The 20,581-nt window shown below is 47.2% G+C and overlaps 1 protein-coding gene across 2 annotated transcripts in view; it reads right to left on the bottom strand.

The window, feature by feature from the left end:
- Positions 1-941: 941 nt before the first annotated feature.
- The window catches only part of LOC137629120 (zinc finger CCHC-type and RNA-binding motif-containing protein 1-like), a 58,082-nt gene continuing 38,442 nt past the window's right edge, over positions 942-20,581 (bottom strand). For both annotated transcript variants that reach the window (XM_068360394.1, XM_068360393.1), the window contains exons 4-5: positions 15,630-15,849; positions 942-1,155 (exon numbers count right to left, since the gene is read on the bottom strand). In XM_068360394.1, the coding sequence (XP_068216495.1) occupies positions 1,012-1,155; positions 15,630-15,849 (364 nt within the window). In that variant the 3' untranslated portion in view covers positions 942-1,011. The remainder of the gene's footprint in view (positions 1,156-15,629; positions 15,850-20,581) is intronic.

The following is a 20,581-nucleotide window of genomic DNA, read 5'->3' as shown; positions in this document are numbered from 1 at the left end:
TAATCACGTGATCACTTGACCTTTGACCTAATTAGGACCCTCAATTTACATAATCTTTCATATTTTTTTTTTTTTCTTTTTTTTTTTTTTTTGTAAAGGTGTTATCCTAAGCTTCAAATTGAGGTATCATAATCATGTATAGCATACAAGATGATCGAATTACAGAGTTTTTCATAAACAAGTCTTCAGTGTTTTCGTCGTTTTTTTTCAAATTGCGTATTCACTAAAAAGGGTTAATTTTGGCCCTTTTCGGAAAAATCTCAAGTGTCATCCACCCTTACTGAATGCAGGATATCATATACTAACAATATATGGTGGATGCTGGCTTGTAACAGAAAATTATTTTAAAACCTTAACGAGGCCTCTTTTCAGATTTCGCCCCTCTACTATATCAATTTACATTTGGTAGTATCATTTATATCTTAATAAAACCACCTTTCACCCTAAAAAATAGTTGCTCACAAAAAAGGCTCCTCCTTATTAATGTAATTAATTACTTTTATCATTAAACACACTTTACATAGCGGTTAAATAAATCCACTTACGACTCAGACATTCGAGTTATAGAGTAGTCCCATATTAGGAATAAGCCTTCGCAAATCATAGTGCCATGATGCAGCACCATAAATGCCTTCAAAAGAGATAGTAAAATGCCACTAATACTTGGAAGTACAGTAGTATCCTCTACTTTTGATTGACCTAACAAAATATTTGTGCAATAAGATTAGCAAATAACAACTATTGCACTCCTGAATCACAGGGAATTTCACTTCACATGGATTCAATAAATTATTTCAACCTAGTATTGATAATTTTTTAAACTCACCTTGAGTTATCATGCATGATAATCTGCTCCAAGCAGATCTAAATTTGGCTTATGTATACTTCAATACTGAAATGCAATCACTATCCATATATCGTATTAGTGGAAAAATCTTAGAAAACAGAAAAGTTACGTTTATTCCTCTCGACGTAAGCATACAGGACCGCAGTATATTGCTGAAAAAATCTTCATGTATCAACTTCATTCTCTTCTTCCTCATCACTGAAGTAAGCAGACTGGGTAATTTTACTTTTCTGGGCAGATGGTGCAGCTTTTCCATACTCACCAGAAATTATTCGACTCTGGAATTCTTCAGCCTCGCGTAATTCTTGCTGCAACACAACAAAGAAATAATTGATGATGAATATATGAAAAAGAAAAAATTAAAATGTCCTTTGATATGCAAAAAATGACAAATTTGGAAATAATTTGTATTTTTCAAAACCATACACACCTAAAGCTCTTTACTATGGAGATACATTTCGATGACAGCTGAAACTAGCCGTAAAACTTTCAGCAAGGTGTTACTCTCCTCTGCTAGTTAGCGAAGAGGGGGTTAACAGGAGGTAGACTCACCACCCCACTCACACACACAGTAGCCAACACTAAACACTTGGAGGTAGGTGAAGGCGGGCCAGTATGGATAAAGAGCTTCAGGTTTGTATGGTTAGGAAAAATACATATTATTTCATAATTCATCATTTGTTCCAGCAACAAATATGAAAATTTTGTAGATAATTTGTATTTTTCCTAACTATACAAACCTTAGCTATTTAATAGGGGTATTAATTTCGGCGTAGCTGAAATGACGAGCCATTAGAATTTTAACGAGGGTTTACTACCCCACCGCTAGTTAGCGGGGGGGGGGGGGGGTAGGGGAGGGTAGCTTGATACCCACCCCCTTACACACACCTGTGCTTGAGCTCACTTTGCTTGGAGGTAGGACTTCAAGGGGGATAAGGCTGGCGGGCAAGTTTGATTAAATAGCTAAGGTTTGCATAGTTAGGAAAAATACAAATTATCTACAAATTTGTCATTTGTTCCGTAACTGACATACAAACCACGCTATTTAATAAGGGTGACTCACCCATTAGGAAGGGTGGAACGTCCCAGCCAGTACTGGCTTTTGGCTTTGCCTGGGGGCTCGTTATTTGAGTGTCAGCACTCAAAAATAAGGAGTCCCTGCACCTCGCTAGAACCTTGCTACGAAAGGACTGCGGCCTACGCAAGCTGTGTGAGAAGGTATAATAAAGTGTGACTCCTAGGAAGTTGACCTGTAGTCCTTTAGATGGAAACTTTAGGCTAGGACTCTCCCAATACCACCTCGTCACGGTATGGGGACGTGACAGTATTAGCTTAATACTAGGAACACAATGAAACATGGTTTACCTGCAGTGGTTTGAGGTCAGCTGTGCAGAGAACCCAGGATGCTGCTTTCCCCGAGAGAGGGGAGGATGAAGAAAAGAATAAGGGCCAGACAAACCTTTTCATTCCTGCAGACTAAGACCGGGTAACAATGCCCTCAACCTTCTGCTACTTGTCCAATAAGGAGCCTGAGGTTTTAAATCAGCTGTTGTGCAGCCACCACAGGGCCGATAGAGAACGTATCGAGCCTCCTGTGGGTCAGTCTTGCAGGTAGTGGGCCGTGAAGGTCGTCTGACGCTTCCAGACCCCAGCCTGAAGAACCTGCGTCACTGAGAAATTCTTTGTGAAAGCCAGGGACGTGGCGTAGCTCTAGGGCGACGTGATGGAGGAGGGTCTGGATTCAGGGACAGATGAATCACCCTACGAATCCATGCCGAGATGGTATTCTTCGTGACCCTCCTCTTAGCCCTCCCAGTGCAAACAAACAACGCTTGCACCTGAGGATGGACTGCAGCCCTTCTTTTGAGATATAGCCTCAAGCTACTTACTGGGCACAGTAGGAGATGGTCTGGGTCATCTGTTACAGAACGGAGACTCGAAATCTGCAAGGAGTCGAACCGAGGGTCCGCCACCCCCAGATTCTGAGTCTTAGCAATAAACTCAGGGACAAATTTGAACGTTACCTCCCCCCATCCCCTTGAATGGCCTATGTCATACGAGAGACCATGAAGTTCACTGACTTGCTTGGCTGACGCCAAAGCTAGTAGGAACACCATCTTCCAAGTTAGGTGACGATCTGAAGCCTGGCGTAATGGTTCATAGGGAGGTCTCTTCAGAGACCTGAGGACTCGAACCACGTTCCATGGAGGAGGTCTCACTTCCGACTGAGGGCAGGTAAGTTCATAACTTCGTATGAGTAAGGAAAGTTCCAGCGAAGAAGAAATGTCCATTCCTTTGAGCCTGAAGGCTAGACTTAAGGCTGAGCGATAGCCTTTCACCGCCGAGACTGAAAGGCGCATTTCTTCTCGCAAATACATGAGGAACTCCGCTATTGTTGGAATGGTGGCATCGAGTGGAGAGATACCCCTTCCACGACACCAACCACAGAAGACTTTCCACTTTGCCTGGTAGACAGATGCGGATGATTTTCGCAGATGTCCAGACATCCTGATCGCAACTTGTTGCGAAAATCCTCTCTCAGCGAGGAGATGCTGGATAGTCTCCAGGCGTGAAGTCGTAGCGAAACTACGGCTTTGTGGAAGATGTTGGCATGTGGTTGTCTGAGTAGATTGTGTCGCGGAGGGAGTTCTCTCGGAAGTTCCATTAGGAATTGCAGAAGGTCCGGAAACCATTCCGCGTGATGCCATAGCGGAGCTATGAGGGTCATTGAAAGATTGACCGATATTCTGGTATTGTTGAACACCCTCCTCATCAGACAGAATGGGGAAAAGGCGTACACGTCGATGTTGTCCCACCATTGTTGAAAGGCATCTTGCCTGAGTGCCTTGGGATCCGGGACTGGGGAGCAGTACAGCGGAAGCTTGAAATTCAAAGCTGTTGCGAACAGATCCACAGTCGGGGAACCCCACAAAGTAAGGACTTTGTTGGCTACTAGATGATCCAAAGACCACTCGGTACTCACTATCTGAGACGCTCTGCTCAGATTCTCGGCGAGCATATTCCTCTTGCCTGGGATTAAACGTGCCGATTGTGGAATCGAGTGGACTTCGGTCCATCTCAGTATCTCTACTGCAAGATGGGATAGCTGCTTCGAAAAGGTACCTCCTTGCTTGTTGATGTAAGCCACTACTGTGATGTTGTCGCTCATCACCACCACAAAGTGACCCGCCAGGTATTGTTGGAACTGTTGAAGGGCCAAGAAAACGGCCTTCATCTCTAGAAGATTTATATGGAGGCTCTTTTCTGATTCTGACCACAGGCCTGAGGGCCTGTGGTGCAGAACGTGGGCCCCCCACCCTTTCTTTGAGGCGTCCGAAAACAGCATCAAACCCGGGGGGAGGACGAAAAGATCCACTCCTCTTCATAGGTTCTCGTCTTACACCCACCACTGGAGGTCCGTCCGTTCAGCAGGTCCCATAGGGATCAGGACGTCCGGGGAATCGTAACCTTGATTCCACAGGGACTTGAGTCGCCTCTGGAGGGATCTCATCCTGAGGCGAACGTTGGGAACTAGACGAGCCAAAGATGAGAGGTGACCGAGGAGACGTAACCACAATTGGGCTGGAAGCTCTTCTCGTCTGAGAAAAGGGCTTGCGACCTTCCTCAGCCTTGCTATCCTGTCGTCTGATGGGAAGGCTTTGTGGAGATTGGTGTCTATAATCATGCCTAGGTATACCAGTGTTTGAGTGGGAAGCAGAGAAGACTTCTCGAGATTTACCATGATCCCCAGATCCTGGAAAAGTCCCAGAAGTTTGTCTCGGTGTTGAAGAAGGGATGACTCCGAGTCTGCTAGGATCAGCCAGTCGTCCAGATAACGGAGGAGACGGATGCCGATCCTGTGTGCCCACGATGATATTAAACACTCTGGTGAAAACCTGTGGTGCTGTGGAGAGACCGAAACACAGCACCTTGAACTGGTACTCTTTGTTGTCTAGGCTGAATCTTAAGTACTTCCTTGAAGACGGATGGACTGGGATCTGGAAGTACGCATCCTTCAGATCCAGTGTACACATGAAGTCTTGTGGTCTCACTGCAAGTCTGACCGTGTCTGTGGTCTCCATACTGAACAGAGTTTGTTTGACAAACTTGTTCAGAGCCGAGAGGTCGATGACTGGTCTCCAGCCTCCAGACGCCTTCTTTACAAGAAAGAGTCGACTGAAGAAGCCTGGGGACCCGTCAAGGACCTCTTGGAGAGCGCCCTTCTTCAACATGGTCTGGACTTCAGCCCAAAGGGCCTGTCCCCTTGCTGATCCCATGGCAAGGGAGCTCAATGACACTGTATTCATCGTCAGGGGAGGTAGAGATGTTGTGAACGGGACGCGATATCCCTGACTGATTACGGAAATCGTCCAGGAATCGGCCCCGAGTTGCTGCCACCTGTCTGCGCAACTTTGTAGGCATCCGCCCACTGGTGGACATGCAGGGGGACTGCCAATCCTAGCGTTTGCAGCCTCGGCTACTCCCTCTAGGATTTTTCCCTCCCCTGGAGGACTTTTTAAGGGCTTAGACACCACTGTCTTCGCTGCCATTGTCAGTTTTGTGGTCTTGGTAGGACGGGGCTGCTGGGGCGCTGGAGGCTTCTAGGGCTTGGATGTCAAAGCCCTATGTAGAAGGGAGTCTTGGTGGGACTTCCTCCACCTCTCAGCAGCATGCTCCACGTCTTTAGGCTCAAACAGATTCGTTCCCTCCACGGAAAAATGTCTGAGCCTGCTTATCTCGGTGCTAGGGACCTTCTGATGGAACCTCTCAGCCACCGCATCCTGACGTTTCAGGATGGTGTTCGCCCACAAGTTCGAGACTTGGTGGGCCAGAAACTCGATCGTGTGAGTGCCTGAGAGAAGAAAGGTCTCCATAGCTTTCCAGGTACGTTCTTTGGAGAAATCCTCCGAACATATCAGGATACCTAACGTCCCTAAGCAGATATCCAGCCATGAAGTGTCCTGCATAGCACACTTCGCAACCTTCTCCTGATTAAGGATCTCAGTCGCCGATAATGAGACCTGCCGGTTGGAGAGTCTCTCAAGAGGGACTTCCCTGGTAAGCTTTTCCAAAGAATGGTGAAGGGGAAGAGCTAAACAAGGCTCCTCTAAGATCTCGAAGTACCTCCTCTGCTGTATGCGAGGAGGTGGGACTAGCTTATTGCCGGCACTGGATCGGGTGGAGGAGGCTAACTCAGAGAGCTGGACCGCGATCTTGTCCCTGGTACTCTTAACGCCCTGAGACCAGGGCAGAGCCGCACTGGCCTTAGAAGGTTTTTGAGTCCCAAATACTCGGTCCAAGACCGTGTCTTTGCCCTCTCGAGGGGGAATCTCTGGGTCAGCAAACCCAATGAGAGTCCTCATAAGGGTCAGAACCTGCCAAAATGCATGTTCTGACTCCTGTAGCTCTCCTCCGGATGTTGGACTCGCAGCGAAATCTCCTGTCCCCAAAGGCTCTTCTTGGGGAGAATCGCGGACATTCTCCGAGCGACAGGCTGGCTCCATCCTAAGTTTTGTCGAGGATTTCGGTACTGTTTTAGAGTCCTTCGACTCCCTCCTAGGAAGGATGCAGGACTCCAACAACGACGGAGGTAGGTTCTTCTCCGCCCCTACCCGAGAAGACTTTCCAACGCGAGGTGGGGTTTCCCTCACTGGTGCGATGGGGGAACGTCCCACCTCACGTGTTTCCCCTGAGAATGGGAAATCGTCGTCCGACAGGGAGGAAGAAAAAGTTTTTTGGGGGGGGAGGGTTCCTGCCTCGAAGGCTTACTAGGAGACAGCTTAGTCCTCGGAGAAGTCACCGCGTCCGAAACTCCTTTTCTCTTTAGGGGGGGTAGACGCAGCCAAGGATTTGTGGCCCAATTCAGAGAGAACAGGCTTGACATCCTGTGTAACCGCTCTGATTAGTGCCCCAAACCACGGCTGCTGGCTGATAGCTGCGCTGTCAGACACTCCCTCTGGAGGGACAGGGATCGACCAATCCCTGGGAGGAGTTTCCGTAGGGGGGTTCGCCTGAAAAGAAAAGGAAGAAATGTCCCTTCCCCTCCACCGGCGAGCGCACTGTTCTGCGCTTGCGGGGGGGGGGGGGGTAATGTGGCGATGGCGACCTTGCCGTGCGTTGTCCTGCAGCCTCGCGCGTGGGAGGGTATTGGCGGTCGCGCAGGAGAGCGCGCTGGCGCTCGCGCGATGGGGAATACCCGGAGTCGCGCGCGGGAGACTGCTGGCGCGCACGCGTGCGGGGGACTGTTGATGCGTGTGCGCGAGCAAGCGATGGTGCGTAGAAGCGTGCGCAGGAGACACAGGAGAGTGCCCAGGAGGCTGAATGTGCGCTCGCGCGCGCAGGATCAGGATGAAGGGCCCGTGGGCGTGCGGGCAAGAGATCGCACGCCCCACAAGATGTCGTAGGGCGCGCAGTCAGAACCTGTGTTCGTTGGCGCACCTCTTGTGGGCGCACATCAGGCTAGCGGTGTGTAGCTGCTGTAGGGGATGGGCATGGGCGCGCATCCTCGTGGGCGCCTGCAGGTGAACGCACGCGGTTGCGTGCCGGCGAGGGATGGCGGGCAGGAGATAGCAGGCGGCGCGTTGGCGAGCGCTGATAAGTAGGTGAAGTCTTAGACTTCCCTACCGGCCCCAGATCCGAAGATCGTGGGCGCGCAGGAGATCGTTGGCGTGCAGGAGAGCGCTGACGCGTAGAAGAGCGCTGGCGCGCCTGGTGCTGGCGAGTGCTGACGCGTAGAAGAGAGCTGGTGCGCAGTAGATTGATGGCACGCAGTGGCGCTCTGGCGAGCAGGTGAGTGCTGGCGCGCAGGTGAGCAGTGGCGCGCTATCTCAGGAACAGCAGGAGAGCGCTGGCGCGCTATCTCAGGAACATCCTTATGGGCAGGAGATCATTGGCGCGCATGTTTAACATGGCGCGTAAGGGACGTGTGCGCGTGATGGTGCGTACGCCCCTGTTGCCCCGAAGGGACCAGTGCCTGACTATGATAGACAGGTTTTGTCGGCGCGTAAAGCGCATCAGCTGCCAGGAACGGCGACGGCAGGTCAGCAGGTCTGTCGGGTGGAAGGTTGACGTGTCCTTTGAAAGGACGACCTTCCACCGAAGGGGATCGCAAACGATCCGCAGAGAGGTCCAGGGTCATAGCATGAACAGTCGGTGATCGATGACGAGGCTCCTCTGCGGCGGACTGCAACGACGATGATGAACCGAAGAGGCGCCTCCTCACCGTCTTATAAGGTGAAAGAAGGTCTCTCCGGTGAAGAGGAAGGCGAGCCTTGTGACGTATACGCCCTCTGGGGCCGTTGGATCAGCAAGCTGACCTTCAGCAGTCCTCCGAAGAGGAGTCTCAGTGAGTGAACTCCCCCGAGGGGGAGAATCACCGGCAGGAGAGACTGTTGAACTTAGTTTGTCCCTCGTAGGTTGAGCAGGAACGGGAGAAACTAAGCCTTCAGCAACAGCGGGATGAGAAGAGGCAGAGGTATTAGGAGATACCGAATTGGATACCTCTGATACCACAACGTCGACAATAGACAGAGGATCAACCTCTGCCAAAGTCAGCGGTTGCTTGACAGTGGATGATGTCAAGAAGTGCTTCCTTGGAGGGCGAACCCTCGAGCCCCAAGGAAGACAAAGATGAAACAAATTAGACAAATTAAGATCCTCCCCCGGGGGGAGAGGTGGAGCTGCCTCGCTAGGGGAGGCAGCGCCATCTCTTGAATCCCGAGTTCGGGAAACAGAACCACGGTCTACGCTACCACTCGACGGTCTCTCGAAAGAGACCGATCGAGCGGGAGCTTCGGAGGAGGTTTGGGCAAAGGAAGAAGAGTCCTTGGGATTTTCTCCTTTCAAAGAAAACTTCGAAGGAGAAATATCCCACCTGGACTTCTTCTTACGTCGCCGAGAAAACCTCTTCCACTGGGAGGTAGACCACTCCCTACACTCACCACACTTATTACCACTATCACACTGTTGACCTCTACAGTAAGGGCAGCAAAGGGTGTGAGGGTTCGTCTCGACCGCCGACATGAATGTTCCACAGGGGCGGTCGGGTATTCCTGGACACATGCGCATATTCGCAGAGGCCAACTTCACACTCAAACCTGTAGAAGAAAAAGCAAAAAGACATTAATGGCTGTCAGAGAGAGGCAAGGGTGAGAGCGGACACGTCCGACTACCACCCGAGCCGAGAGCAAAGTGAGCTCAAGCACAGGTGTGTGTGTGTGTGTGGGGGGGGGGTGGTTTAGCAAGCTACCCTCCCCTACCCCCCGCTAACTAGCGGTGGGGTAGTAAACCCTCGTTAAAATTCTAATGGCTCGTCATTTCAGCTACGCCGAAAGTAATACCCCTATTAAATAGCGTGGTTTGTATGTCAGTTACGGAACAAACAAACCTTTCCGTTCTTTACTATGGAGACTCACTCATAGGTTGGAGGAAGCCCAAGGCCATCTGGCTGGTCCCTGATCCGGGGTGTGACTCTTATGCTTCATATGAGCTTAGGAAGAGTACACCTATTACCTCGCTAACTCCCAATGAGAGATAAGAGCCTGAGCAATTGTGTGAAGGTGTGAAAACTGAGCAATGTGACTTGTCAAGGTAAGACCACTTGGCTATGCTTTTCTTAAATTGATGTTACCCAACTCCCCCCTCACTGGGAGAATGGGACGTAACAATACATATGCCTATATTAGGATACACAAGGGACAATGATATCCACCTACAGTCAGAGGAGGTCAGCTTACAGAGTTACTCAGTTTGTTCAAGCCCTAAGAGTGGGGAGAATGAAAGGTAAAAGGCTAGTTCATCACCTATCATACTAGGCTTACAGCCGGGTAACATCTGTCCTCCAGAGGTGTTATTGATCACATTTTCTACATCCACCACGGGACCTATGGAGAATGCGTTGAGGCTCCTGTGGGTTACGAGGCACCTCGCAGGTAGTGGGCGGTAAAAGTAGACTGACGTTTCACACGCCAACCTGTAAGACCTGTGTCACATGTAAACTTTTTTGAATGGCAGGGACGTACTAATACCCCTGACGTCATGAGTTCTAAGTCTACAATCATGAGGAGGTGACTACACTTCGAAGGCTCATTTGATGACTTTCCTGATCCAGGACGATATTGAATTCCTTGTAACCCTCCTCTTGACTTTACCTGGTCTGGGAAACAGTCTATTAGTCTGTGGTCAAGCTTAAGCAGTTCCTTAAAGATATTTCCTCAGTGCCCTTACAGGCCATAATAACAATTGATCTGGATCACTTGTAGTACGGAGACTCTCAATCTGGAAGGGCCCAAACCTAGGATATGCTACAACCGGATTTTGAGTCTTGGCAATAAACTCAGGGACGAAGTTGAGTGTCACTTGACCCCATCCCCTTGAATGGGCGACGTCAAGGACAGACCATGTAACTCACCGACTCTCTTTGCAGAGGCCAGAGCTAAGAAGAAAACTGTCTTTAGAGTCAGGTTGCATTCTAAATTCTGACTAAGAAGTTCATAAGATGCTCCTTTCAGGGATTGCAGTACTCATCCTACACTCCACAGAGGCGGTTTGACTTTCAACGAAGGTCAAGATAACTTGAAATTATGTATGAGGAGAGATAATTCTGTCAAGGAGGGAATGTCAATCCATTCAGTTTAAAAGCGAGGCTTAAGGCTGAGCAATACCCTTTCACCACAGACACTGAACTGCTTTTCCTCCCTCAGATATAACGATAATTCTGCTATTTGTTGGAATTCTGGCACTGAGTAGAGGGATGTCCCTTCCACAACACCAACCACAGAAGATAGTCCACTTCACTTGGTAGACAGCAATAGATGACTCTCGGAGGTTTCTAGCCATTCTCCTCGCAACTGGTTGCGAAAAACCCTGTGCAGTGAAGAGTTCCTGGATAACCCCCAAGTGTGATGACATAGGGAAGCTACTCGTCTGTAGAAAATATGAACATGTGTTTGTTAGAGTAACTCAGGAAGTGGAGGGAGTTTCTTGGGTGCCTTTAAGAACAGGCATAGAAGTTCTGGAAACCATTCTGCATGCTGCCACATCATAGCTATTAAGGTCATCGATAGGTTTTGAGATAACCAAACTTTGGTCAGAGGCCTCCTTAGTAGGTAAAAGGGATCAAACACAGACGTTAGGTTGTCTCCCCGGGTGTTCAAAGCGTCTTGCCAGAATGCTTGGGGATCTGGTACTGATGAGCATTACAAATTCCAAAATATATAAGTAATTGATATATAAAAGGGCTTCGTAATTTATCAATTAATGTGATTTTTACATATTTTTGTATCGTGATTCACAATTATGCATCTGAATACAATAGTATAACCATACGATTTGTTTCAGAGCTTTTGTTCCATAACTACAATTCCCACATCATAATTGCTTTCTGTATACTGTACAGTGCATTACTTTAAAAAATGGCTAGTTGAGAAACCAAATTGAGTTCTTAAACGAAGAATAAGCTTTTCAACTTTTTCCAGTCAAGCTTGAGGAAGATGATGGTCCCATGAAGATGAAAAACTATTACTCACTGATAATGGGGTCACTGACACTGCTGGCATTGGGATTACTACTGATAACATTGGGGTCCCTGGCAAAGGGGACATCAGGGGCCAAGTAGTTTAAGGTACCTGCTCCCTCAAAAATAACATCGAGGGCCTTTCTGCAAGCTCTATGGACCTTCTCTAGTTCAAGTTCATCAGCACCAATTGTGTTCTTCAATGAAGAATAAGCTTTTCAACTTTTTCCAGTCAAGCTTGAGGAAGATGATGGTCCCATGAAGATGAAAAACTATTACTCACTGATAATGGGGTCACTGACACTGCTGGCATTGGGATTACTACTGATAACATTGGGGTCCCTGGCAAAGGGGACATCGGGGACCAAGTAGTTTAGGGCACCAGCTCCCTCAAAAATAACATCGAGGGCCTTTCTGCAAGCTCTATGGACCTTCTCTAGTTCAAGTTCATCAGCACCAATTGCGTTCTTCAATGAAGAATAAGCTTTTCAACTTTTTCCAGTCAAGCTTGAGGAAGATGATGGTCCCATGAAGATGAAAAACTATTACTCACTGATAATGGGGTCACTGACACTGCTGGCATTGGGATTACTACTGATAACATTGGGGTCCCTGGCAAAGGGGACATCAGGGGCCAAGTAGTTTAAGGTACCTGCTCCCTCAAAAATAACATCGAGGGCCTTTCTGCAAGCTCTATGGACCTTCTCTAGTTCAAGTTCATCAGCACCAATTGTGTTCTTCAATGAAGAATAAGCTTTTCAACTTTTTCCAGTCAAGCTTGAGGAAGATGATAGTCCCAGAGAAGTAAGTATGGATGATTCAGTTCATGAACCAAACAGTGTTGGAGAAATTGAAGGATTTGAGATGAGGGTTAGATTACACCAAGGCTCAGCCCTTAGCCCATTAATTTTCATCATTGTGATAGATAACATAACGAAGGGTATAACACATGCTGTGTACCGAGACACAACGCCACAAAGCATTTTATATGCGGACACCATTGTGTTGTATACAGAGAGGTGGGAGGTTCTGGAGAGGTAATTAGAGATAGAGGAATAAGGATAAATGGGTTAAAAACAGAATATATAACTACCAATACTATAAGGGATGGATGGGAGAGTATAAGATTAGATGGAGAAGAAATAAAGAGGAGACAAGTTAAAAAACTTAGGGTGTATAACAGAGGTTAAGGGGAGAATGTATGAGAAAGTAAGACATAGGATACAAGTAGGCTGGAAGGACTAGTAAACAAGCTCTGAAGTCCTTTGTGATATAAGTGTGCTATTAAGAATGAAAGAAAAGTTCTTTAAGGCAACAAGTATGACAAAGAAAGAGATAAAAATGGATATAGCAGAGATGAAAACTTTCAGATGGATGTCTAGTGTAAAGACTATACTGCATAGTAAGGTCAACAAAGGTGATTAAAGTATCAAAGGAAATGTAAGGACACCTACTAAGAAAGGAGGAAGACCATATGGGAAGGAATGTCAAGGAGCTGGAGGTTCTGGGTAGAAGAGGAAGAATAAGAAAGAGGTGGGGAGACAGTGTAAGAGAGGATTTTGGAGAAAAGGGACTTGATGAAACAGAAGCATACAACTGAGATAGATAGAAGTGACTCATCCAAAATAGTGACCCCATATAAAAACGGGACTAAGCTGTGAAAAAAAAAAACTCTGGAAAAATCTTCTATTGCATGTACATCAAGAACAATGTATAAGGAATTAAAAAAAGAAAAGCGATCATAAAATTGCTTTTTATGGCTTATGGAAAAACTTGAAGAATGTGAATTGTGAGCTTGTTTTCCATTTCAGTAACACATCAGGAGTAATATATGAAAGAATGCCACTGCAATTAAATGAAAAATAGTGTGCAGTTACAAATTGCAATGATCTGATTTTTGTAGGTATTTATAAAAGATATCACCGGACATACAAATGCTATAACATTTTTGGACAAAAATTAACTTTAATAGTTGTCATAATGTTTTTTTTTACCAAAAATGTATACAACCACCCCAAAAAATAGAGGAAAGAAAATACTGAGGGCATGGAATAAATTAATCATTACTATTTAAGACCAAGACATCAAATTGACTGCAAAGAGTAAGAGCTCTCAGAAGTACAAATCTTAAGGGCATACTTCTCCTTTCACACCATGCAACTTATTCCCTGACCCAAACAGACTTAAAGTCATGAGTTGGAAGTGCTTGATAAAGCAAAGGGCTAATAAGAGTTCCAAAACTCTTTGCACTTTTAAAAGATAATACTATGACCTAAAATCATTTAGTTTAAGCAATGTGTTCTGTTAAAGAAAATTTTAAAAATATATGAGTATTAGCTTGTCTGCTATGTATCGTTTGTGCCCTTATCTGTAATATTAAGTGCATTTCATGAAGATGAAAAACTATTAGTCACTGGTAATGGGGTCACTGACACTGCTGGCATTGGATTACCAATGATATCAATGGGGTCCCTGGCACAGGGGACACCAGGGACCAAGTAGTTTAAGCTACCAGCTCCCTCAAAATAACATCAAGGGCCTACCTTCAAGCTCAATGGACGTTCCCTAGTTCAAGCTCATCCTCATCAGTCTGCCAGGAAGAGCATCCAGAACGTGTTGCAATCCGATCACCTCACACTCAACAAACCTTGTTAAAATTTGTAATGTAGATCTAAGTTCTACCTGCTTCTGAAGTACACTGCCTATGAGCAAGCTAGGTCGTATACCCAGAAGCTTCAGCAATTGACGAACATGAGAACAAAGTGCTAAACTGTGTCTACAGCATTGTCATGAACATTGCCAAGAATGAAACTGGTGAAGAATTAGCATACCTGTTCCTCACAGACCATGTCCTCTCTTAAGAGGAGGCCAAGAGCTACACTTGGCAGATTAGCATAATTAAGAGCAATCATGCCCTTACAAGACACAAAGTTACTGTGGATTTATTGCCGGTTTTGCCATAAACTGATGTAGTGTCCATTATTTCCCCTATATGGGAATTCGTGCTTCATTTCATCATTAACACTAAGTTAATGATGAAATGAAGCTCTTGGCCTCCTGTTAAGAGAAGACATGGTCTTTGAGGAACAGGTATGCTAATTCTTCACCAGTTTCATTCTTGGCAATGCTCATGACAATGCTGTAGACACAGTTTAGCACTTTGTTCTCCTCATCATGTTCATCAATTGCTGAAGCTTCTGTGTATACGACCTGGCTTGCTCATAGACAGAGTACTTCAGAAGCAGGTAGAACTTAGATCTACATTACAAATTTTAACAAGGTTTGTTGAGTGTGAGGTGATCGGATTGCAACACGTGCTGGATGCTCTTCCTGGCAGACTGAGTTCACAGAAAAAAGATTAAACAACCTTGGATAGGATGCAACTGTACATATTTACCTACTGTCGCTGAAGACAAAAGTGATGTCTTTGATAGGAAAGAGGGGACTACTCGTCCGAGCTCATAATTTTTCGTTAATAGCCTTGTTAACGACTTCAATAGTCATTTCAGCTCCGCTGAAGGCATTTCCTATCTTAAAGCATGAAAAGTATGTACAGTATATGTGTAAGGAGAACTAAATATTTACAGTATTGTACAGTACATATTGTCACAAATACTGTAAAAATTAATGAACAAGACACCTTTCTCAAATGAGCTGCAATTAATAATATTTCAATATATAAAGGGTAGAAGTTTTCCCTAGTTTAAAGGTTACTCATGAGGGGCAGAGGCAAGGGACAGGACAATGTACAAAAGAACAACCATATACAGTATACATATATAAGATCAGCAACCAATCACTCTCCACTCAAGCAAGGACTAAGGAGGAGTAGGCAATAGCTGGTGATGACTCAGCAGGTAGATCTATAGGCTCACAAAAACCCACTTAGATTTTCTGAGGGTTTATAACGGATGAATTAAGTTTGCATTATTCCTTATGGAGGAAATTCTCTCGATACTTGTCCGTTTTGGCACTCGACATACCTTCTGGAACACATTAACGAAAAGTACCAAGGTGCCATTGTATATACATGTACAGTACCACAAAAACTTCAATAACAAAAAACCAACCATCATGAATCCACGACAAAAGTAATTTTGAGGCTTTTGGGTTGCCAATAAAAAATCACCAGAGGAACACATAAAAATTCATTGTTATTGTTCTCCTAAAGGACGATGATTTGTATTTCTGTAGGATCAAACATGAAAATAAACATAAATGGGGTGAGATGGTGACATACTGTACTTCATTACAATAAAAGTTCAATACCTGGTATCTAATTGCTGCACTTAAAGATTCGTCGTCAAAATTGTTGTCTTCCTCTTCATCTTCAACATCATCTACGTCTTCATTGTAAGTTTTCTGATAATATTCATCATCATCTTCTTTTCTCTTCTTCTTCAGTTTCTTCTTTGGTGGCTCTCGAGTTCCAAGAATATTTTTAGGACAGGCATAACTAAGATGACCGAATTCCCCACACTCATAACATCTGAAAAAGAGATAATCAAAATAGTACAGTATATGTGTTGTTAAGTTTAGATATAAGATCTACTAAAATAGCTTACACATAATTTTACTGTATTCTACTTGGCTTTTATTGTGCAATGTAATGAATATGTCTATTACCATTTCACTAAATTTCAGTAACAATTGCTAATAATAGAACTCATCAGTTACACTTTATAAATCTATTTGACTTCGGTATTCAGTTAGTGCTTGCAGTAGTGCCTCGGTTTACAAGTAACTCCAATACGAGCAAATTGGTATAAGGACATAAAAATGATAAATTCGTAGATAATTTGTATTTTTCCTAACTATACAAACCTTAGCTATTTACATGGGGTAATTACTTCGGCGTAGCTGAATGACGAGCCATAAAAGTTTTAACGAGGGTTTACTACCCCGCCGCTAGTTAGCGGGGGGTAGGGAAGGGTAGCTAGCTACCCACCCCCCCCCCCCCTCACACATCGGTGAATGCTTCACTTTGCTTAGAGGTAGGACTTATCTTGGGGGACAGGGCTGGTGGGCGCATATGTGTAAATAGCTAAGGTTTGTATAGTTAGGAAAAATACAAATTATCTACGAATTTGTAATTTGTTCCGTAACTGAAATACAAACCACGCTATTTACATGGGGTGACTTAACCCTTAGGAAGGGCGGTAAGTCCCCTGCCATACTGGCTTTGGCTTGCCCGGGGACCCCAAATTCGAGTGAGTAGGTACTCAAGAAGTAAGGGGTCCCTGCTCCTCACTGGCAGCTGTGAAACTGCTGCGGCCTATGTAAGCTGTGAGTGAAGGTGAGAAGTGACTCGTCCTAGGAAGTTGACCTGGAGTTCTTCAGATGGAAATCTAGGCTAGGACTCTCCCAATAACACCTCGTCAGGGTATGTGGACATGACAGTATTACATCTTAATACTAGGAACACAAGGGAACATGGTTTACCTGCAGTGGTTTGAGGTCAGCTGTGCAGAGAACCCAGGATGCTGCTTTCTCCAAGGGAGGAGAGGATGAAGAAAAGAATAAGGGCCAGACAGATCTTTTCATTCACGCAGACTAAAACCGGGTAACAATGCCCTCAACCTTCTGCTACTTGTCCAATAAGGAGCCTGAGGTTTAAACCAGCTGTTGTGCAGCCACCACAGGGCCGATAGAAAACCTATCGAGCCTCCTGTGTGTCACGTCTTGCAGGTAGTGGGCCGTGAAGGTAGTCTGACGCTTCCACACCCCAGCTTGAAGGACCTGCGTCACTGAAAAGTTCTTCTTGAAGGCCAGGGACGTAGCTATGCCCCTGACGTCATGCGCTCTAGGGCGACGTGACAGAGGAGGGTCAGGATTCAAGGCCAGATGTATCACCTTGCGAATCCAGGCCGAGATGGTATTCCTGGTGGCCCTCCTCTTCGTCTCCCCGGTGCTCACGAACAAGGCTCGCACCTGGGAACGAACTGCAGCTGTTCTTTTTAAGATACAACCTCAGACTCCTAACTGGGCACAGTAGGAGATGGTCTGGGTTATCTGTTACAGAATGGAGACTCAAAACCCGGAAGGAGTCGAACCTTGGGTCCGCCACTCCCGGGTTCTGAGTCTTGGCAACAAACTCAGGGACAAACCTGAACGTTACCTCCCCCCATCCCCTTGAATGGGCGACGTCGTACGAGAGACCATGTAGCTCACAGACTCGCTTGGCCGAGGCCAAAGCTAGCAGGAAAACCGTCTTCCAGGTAAGGTGGCGATCAGAAGCCTGGCGTAATGGTTCGTAGGGAGGTCTCTTCAGAGACCTGAGGACTCGAACCACGTTCCATGGAGGAGGTCTCACTTCCAACTGAGGGCAGGTAAGTTCATAACCCCGTATGAGAAGGGAAAGTTCCAGCGAGGAAGAAATGTCCATTCCTTTAAGCCTGAAGGCAAGACTTAAGGCGGAGCGATAGCCTTTCACTGCCGAGACTGAAAGGCGCATTTCCTCCCGCAGATAAATGAGGAACTCCGCTATTGCTGGTAAAGTGGCATTGAGGGGAGAGATACCCCTTCCACGACACCAACCACAGAAAACTCGACACTTCACCTGGTAGACTCCTGCGGATGACTTGCGCAGGTGGCTAGACATCCTTTCCGCAATTTGTTGCGAAAATCCTCTCTCTGTGAGGAGATGCTGGATAGTCTCCAGGCGTGAAGCCGAAGCGAAGCCACGGCTTTGTGGTAGATGTTGGAGTGCGGTTGTTTGAGTAGCTCGTGACGTGGAGGGAGCTCCCTCGGAACCTCCGTGAGGAGTTGCAGAAGGTCCGGGAACCATTCTGCATGATGCCATAGCGGAGCTATCAGGGTCATCGAGAGATTGACCGATGTTCTGGTCTTGTTGAGTACCCTCCTCATCAGACAGAATGGGGGAAAGGCATACACATCGACGTTGTCCCACCGTTGTTGGAAGGCATCCTGCCAGAGAGCCTTGGGGTCCGGGACCGGGGACCAGTACAGCGGAAGCTTGTGATTCAAGGCTGTAGCGAACAGATCCACAGTCGGGGAACCCCACAAAGTCAGGACTTTGTTGGCTATTTGAGGATCCAAAGACCACTCGGTACTCACTATCTGCGTCGCTCTGCTCAGACTGTCAGCGAGCACATTCCTTTTGCCTGGAATGAAGCGAGCCGCTAGTGAGATCGAGTGGACTTCGGACCATCTCAGGATCTCTACTGCAAGATGGGATAGCTGTTTTGAAAAGGTACCTCTCTGCTTGTTGATATAAGCCACCACCGTGGTGTTGTCGCTCATCACCACCACAGAGTGGCCCGCCAGGACTTGGTGGAACTTCTGAAGTGCCAGGAACACGGCCTTCATTTCTAGCAGGTTTATGTGAAGGTACCTTTCTGATTCTGATCACAGGCCTGAGGTCCTGTGGTTCAGAACGTGGGGCCTCCCCACCCTTTGTTAGATGCGTCCGAGAACAGCATCAAATCTGGGGGAGGGACGAGAAGATCCACTCCCTTTCGTAGGTTCTCGTCCACCACCGACCACCGGAGGTCCGTCCGTTCCACAGGGCACATAGGGATCAAAGTGTCCGGGGAGTCGTGGCCATGACTCCACCGTGACTTGAGTCGCCACTGGAGGGATCTCATTCTGAGGCGACCGTTGGGAACGAGACGGGTCAGGGAGGAGAGGTGGCCGAGGAGACGAAGCCACGATTGGGCTGGGAGTTCTTCTCGATTGAGGAAATGTCTCGCGACCTTCCTCAGCCTTGCTATCCTGTCGTCTGATGGGAAGGCTTTGTGGAGATTAGTGTCTATGACCATGCCGAGATATACCAGTTTCTGAGAGGGCTGCAGGGAGGACTTCTCGAGATTTACCATGATCCCTAGATCCTGGCAAACTTCGAGGAGCTTGTCTCGGTGGCGAAGAAGGGTTGACTCCGAGTCCGCTAGGATCAGCCAGTCGTCCAAATAACGAAGGAGACGGATGCCGATCCTGTGAGCCCACGAAGAGATGAGGGTGAACACTCTGGCGAACACTTGAGGGGCTGTGGAGAGATCGAAGCACAGCACCTTGAACTGGTAGATCTTGTTGTCTAGGCAGAATCTTAGGTACTTCCTTGAAGACGGATGGATTGGGATCAGGAAGTACGCGTCCTTCAGGTCCAGTGTACACATGAAGTCTTGTGGTCCCACCGCAAGTCAGACCGTGTCTGGCGTCTCCATGCTGAACAGAGTCTGCTTGACAAACTCGTTCAGGGTTGAGATGTCGATGACTGGTCTTCAGCCTCCAGACGCCTTTTTCACAAAAAAGAGTCGACTGTAGAAGCCTGGGGACCAGTCTACGACCTCCTGGAGAGCGTCCTTCTTCAACATGGCCTGGACTTCTGCCCGAAGGGCTTGCCCTTTTGCCAATCCCATGGCAAAAGAGCTCAACGACACTGGATTCGCTGTCAGGGGAGGTAGAGAGGCTGTGAACGGGACGCGATAACCTAGAGTGATCATGGAGATCGTCCAGGCATCTGCCCCAAGTTGCTGGCACCTTGTCGCGCAACTTTGTAGGCATCCCCCCACTGGTGGACATGCAGGGGGATTGCCAACCCTAGCGTTTATGGCCTCGGCGGTTACCTCTAGGGTTTTTGCCTCCCCTGGATGACTTCATGCTCCTCCTGCTCTTGGCAGGAAAGGGCTTAGACACCTTGGGCTTCGCTGCAGTAGTCTTCTTCGTGTCCTTAGCTGGATGGGGCTGTTGGGCCGCTGGAGGTTTGTAGGGCCTCGATGTCAGGGCTCTGTGGATGAGGGAATCCTGGTTGGACTTCCTCCACCTCTCAGCGGTGAGCTCTACGTCCTTAGGCTTAAACAAAATCTTACCGAACACGGAAGAGTGTCTGAGCCTGCTAACCTCCGAACTGGGAACCTTCTGGTGGAACCTCTCGGCCACAGCATCCTGACGTTTGAGAATCGTATTGGCCCACAAGCTCGAGACTTAGTTTGCCAGAAACTCAATGGTCCATGTGCCCGAGAGTAAGAAAGTCTCCAGCGCCTTCCTGGTGCTTTCTTTGGAGAGGTCCTCGGACCGCACCAGGATGCCCAGAGACCCCAGCCAGATGTCGAGCCACGAAGTTGCCTGCATGGCACACTTGGTTACCTTCTCCTGGCTCAAGATCTCAGTGGCTGAGAAGGACACGTGCCGGTTGGAGAGTCTCTCAAGAGGGACTTCCCCTGTGAGTTCTTCCACAGAGTGGTGTAACGGAAGACTCAGAC

The sequence above is a fragment of the Palaemon carinicauda genome, chromosome 37, assembly GCF_036898095.1.
Source record: "Palaemon carinicauda isolate YSFRI2023 chromosome 37, ASM3689809v2, whole genome shotgun sequence".
Taxonomy (NCBI): domain Eukaryota; kingdom Metazoa; phylum Arthropoda; class Malacostraca; order Decapoda; family Palaemonidae; genus Palaemon; species Palaemon carinicauda.
The sequence above is the reverse complement of the archived record's forward strand: the minus strand, read 5'-3'. Positions and strand labels throughout refer to the sequence as shown.